The sequence below is a fragment of the Loa loa genome, assembly GCF_000183805.2.
Source record: "Loa loa unplaced genomic scaffold supercont3.267, whole genome shotgun sequence".
NCBI classification, from domain to species: domain Eukaryota; kingdom Metazoa; phylum Nematoda; class Chromadorea; order Rhabditida; family Onchocercidae; genus Loa; species Loa loa.
This window is the reverse complement of record NW_018108447.1, coordinates 8,393-13,224: the sequence shown is the minus strand read 5'-3', so window position 1 is coordinate 13,224 and position 4,832 is coordinate 8,393. Positions and strand designations below refer to the sequence as shown.

Genomic DNA, 4,832 nt, shown 5'->3' with positions numbered 1-4,832 from the left:
TCTTGGATGTAAGTACAATGCCTGAAGGTATGGATAGAATTTCTAAAAAAAAAAAAAAAAAAAAAAGCCATAGTAAAAAATTACCACAATATTGTTGAGCATAAACAAATAAATTACTGAAAACTAATTAGTCATATTTTAATTTATTTTTATCATTTCTAATCATTCTTCTAAAATATAATTTAATTTAATTTAATATTTCAAGAAGTTTATTTAATTAAAAAAAAAAATTCAGGTTATTATTATTATGGTGCTTCTGCTGGACGAGAATGGTTCATTGATCCACGAAATAAATTTCATGATCGTAGTATAACTGCTGAACAATTACAATTTCTTGATAAAGTAAAAATATATATTTTATAATTTTTAGTATTTTTTCAATGTAATTTGTAAAAATTTAAATTTTTGCAAGTAAAAAAACGAAAGAATTCAAATTATCTTTAATTGATATAATTAAAGTTATAAATAAACGATTTCTTCAAATCTGATTTATCTGGAAATTTTCATTTCATATGACAAAAGTAAATTATCAAATTAAGGGTAATAATAATTTTTTTTTTTTTTAGGTATACGATATTATACAGGAACTTTTAAATACTCCAGAGTATAAATATTTCAAATGTATTGGATCAGGTTTACAGAAACATTATGGACATATAACTATTGCACATCAAGACATTTATAATTCAGTACCAATTCAACAATCGAATGCTCTGTTTGTTTTATCGTTTCCCTTTTTTTTTTTCAAATTTTTTTCTTGCAATTATTAAAAAAAAAAACCAGAATCATTTTTAACGTTTTTCGGCATCTTTACGTCTCCGTGTTTTACGTCAATAACGACGCAAGAAATTAGAATAACCTGATAGATAATTGGTATAATACAGTATGAAAAAAAATCAAATTTATATATTATATTTATTTATGCATTAAAAAAAAAATTAATTAATGTTAATGATAGTAATCTAATAAGACAATAAATGTTGCTATGAAAACCAAATAATAATAATTATAATAATAGTAATTATAATTATAACAATTGGGTGAAATAATTAAAATCACTTATCATTAATTTAACCCGTGATATGATTTCATTAGTGCTAGTTGTTTGTACTGTTATCAGTTACTTGATGTTAATGCTTCTTTGATAATATCATATGCAAAAATTTTTTGCCACAGTCATTGTTTATTAAAAGACCATTAGATAGAAAATTATGAACGAAACTAAGGTATAAATTAATTTATTAATTAATGCAATACCTGTTTATTTATTCATTTATCTAATTTATGAATAAAGTAAGCGAATTAACCTAAATAACTCATCTTGTAAAGTTCTAATTAATTGTAAAGTAGCAAACGATGTGCTGATAAATTAAATTGATATTGTATTATTTAGTCAGTTTATTATTAATTAAGTGATTACTCCGTTAATTATAATGAATTAAATTGTACCAAATTAGTTTTATCAAAATAAAAACAAAAAAAAAAAGGCGCACTACTGTGGTAGAAATAATATTGTTTGTATTGTTATCAGTATAATAAAATTTAATTTAAAAAATAAAATAATAGTAATAAGAGAAATCTTAGTTTCAGTACTTTTTAGGATTCCATTTTTTTTTTTAATTTAAGTTTTTACTAAACATTAATTTTAAGTTTGAAGAAAATTAACGAAATTGTGAATGAAATAGATGGAATGCGACGATCATTGGTAGTAAATCAAGGAAGTACCGATATTAAAATATATCTAAAGGTTTGTTTAAAAAAAAATATATATATATATATATACATATATGATAGTACTACTAATTTAACATTAAGTTTTTTTAAATTTTTGATTTTTAACATAATTTTTTTAACATAATTATTTTTTCGTCTTAAATTAATTTTCATACATTCACATCGATTCTTCAATAATTTAACTTCATAAAACATATAAAAGCTAAGTGATAGTTGAAAATTAGACGGATGAAAGTATGCCAAAATTAATTTCAATAATTTGATTCGATTACTTAATTACATGTCAACTTCTCAAATAACTCGAATAATTAAAATTATTGTCACTAATTATTGGAGTAAAAATGATCACAATTCATATTCGTTTTTTTTTCTTTTTTTGTATTGAAAGAAATGTACAATTAAAATTTTTTTTGCTATGAAAATTTTAGAAAGAAAAAAAAGGACAATTATAGAATTATCTATTTTGCATAATTTCATTCCTTTTTTTTTTTTTTGTAAAAAAAAAATCATTTTTTAGAATTCCAATGGAATAGTCTTTAATAAAGGTCATGGTATTGCATTATTAGTTGAGAATATTCGTTGTAAATTATCTGATGGTAATATTTTGGTATGTGGTGATAGCGAATCTGATTTACCAATGGTCGAAGTATGCTTAGGACGTAATCCACGTAATGTTTATACAATTTGGGTTACAGAACGACAAGATTTGAAACAAAAGGTTTGTTTATTGTATAATTCATTTGTTTACTTTTTTTTGAATTATATAATTTGAATAAAGTTAATGAAATAATTAGCTATTAATAATTTATATTTTTCTTATAATTTTTATTATTTTAAGAAAAATTTTCACAAAATTAATTATTCCTTTAACAACATTTTTACTACTTTTCATTAATAAATTAATTATTTTTTTCCAAAAATGATCGTATTTTAAATTTTAATTTAACAAAATTTTTTCATCAAATTTGAAATTGCGAATGTCAAATTTTCTTTTTCAAAAATTAATTTTTTTTTCTTTCAAACAGTTCAAAATATTCGAAAAAAAACATCTTAATGATTAATGTATAAATTTCCATATTTTTTGTATCATATTTTACTTTATGCTAAAGTTATTACCATATTCATACCCATTACAGGTAAGATCATTATGCAGTCGATACGGTAATAAAAATGTTGCATTCGTATCATGTCCCGAAGTGTTACTTGGTGCGATGGCCCAAGCAACAATACGTGAAATTAGCATTATTAGGCCACGTCATAAATTGCCAAGTAAAAGCATTTAATCCTCAAATGAAACTTGCATTTTCATCATTTTGTACCACAAAATTTATAAATATTTCCATTGAAAAAAGAAAAAGGCATTCAAATTTCAATGATATATTTCATAAAATGGATTTAAAACAAAGAAATAAACAAATTCTGTTGTTTATTAGAAGGAATAAAAATATTTCTCACAAAACGTCTGATTGAAATTACTGTTATTATAATTTAATTATTAATTTAAAACATTTACCATACTGCACATATTGTAATTTAAATAATGATGAGTAATATCTCCTCAATTTGTCATTTACTTTGGTAAATTTAAATGTACCATCTCATATTCTTTTATTGCTCATAAATGTTATCAATAAGATAAATTATCTTTTTGATGCATTTATTTGAAAATATTCAATGAAATAAACTACGAAATGATTCATTTTTGTAATTTTATTCAACAATGTTAATTATATCACGTTGATTGATGGTTTCATTAAATCATCCATACGTAAAAATTATATAATAAAATCAATACGACAAATCATTTTGTAGTTTTCATTCAGTGATATTAATTATATCGCTTTGATTAATACGACAAATCATTTTGTAGTTTTTATTCAGTGATGTTAATTATATCATTTTGATTGATGGCTTCGTTCAATCATTCATGCATAAGAATTGCGTAATAAAATTAATACGACAATTAAATGATGGATACAGAATGTAGTGGATTTCTATAAGCAAAAAAAAAAAAAAAAATAAGACTGAAATACTACCATTACAGTCATTCAATATTTCGGTTTCATTTGTCAACTGTCGCCTTTTCTTGTTTTGTTTTTTTTTTTGGATGAAATTTCTATTATTAGTAATTAGAAAATAATTGATATAAGGAATATACTACAAGAGATATTCATTGCAATCAACAATTATTACAAATTATTTAATGTTAGTATATTATCACCAAGAACATTGTTAATACATTATCATTATCACTAACAGTTAATAACAGTTATCACGGTATGATTTAATTCATCATTTCTCAAATTAGTTCTATGCACGATTACAAAGGAAAATAAAAATCAAAAAATTGAAATTTAAAATTGATGAAATTTCATTTTTGTACTCCTACAATATCAAGAAAGAAAAATTGAAGGAAAAAGTAAATGTTTAAATGAAATGATGATATAAGGATGGAATGATAATTTAAAATTTATTAGTCTACTTACAATTAATCAAATAGGAAATGAAAATAAATATTGATTACTTGTTAATATTAATTACTTGTTAATGGATGTAATAGTTATCAATTTAACGATATTCGAGAACCGAAATAATTTGAAATTAGTTTAGTAGTTATAGAAATTTCTGTTTAAAAAAGGAAAAGAAAGAAATGAAAACTGGAATGAAAGGATATTTACTCGCTATTGATTATTTACATTAAACTTTTAAATATTCCATGAAAAAAAAAAAGTGTCGAAATTGGGAAAGGTCAAGTTAATGCATGAAAAAGTAGGACAAATACCATTTGATATAATTACGTGCGTAAGTGATACACGTACGCCAAATATTTTACGTGAAACAAAACGTATAACTTTAATGAATTTAATGTAATAATATCGTATATTTTGAAAAAGATAATTTACATTAAGTATTTTAATTATTTATCAGTCAATTATATTGAATCCAATTAATATTTACCTTTTTTGTTTAATGTAATTAAATAAATAAAAAAACAGATAGCTAAACAAAATAATACAGGTGTAAAAGAAAATAATGATTACATTGATAAAGAGAAGTTTACATATGTAATTTCATTTTTCTTTCTTTTTTTTGACTTG

General features: G+C 22.0%; 1 protein-coding gene across 1 annotated transcript; it reads left to right on the top strand.

Annotated features, from left to right (window-relative positions):
• Nucleotides 1–17: 17 nt before the first annotated feature.
• On the top strand, nt 18–3,092 carry LOAG_12685 (hypothetical protein; the record flags this gene model as incomplete). Its single annotated transcript, XM_020448585.1, has 6 exons — nt 18–27; nt 236–342; nt 567–715; nt 1,651–1,747; nt 2,252–2,452; nt 2,871–3,092. 6 exons carry the CDS (start codon nt 18–20, stop codon nt 3,015–3,017), a joined length of 711 nt encoding a protein of 236 aa, XP_020301286.1. The 3' UTR covers nt 3,018–3,092.
• Nucleotides 3,093–4,832: the final 1,740 nt, after the last annotated feature.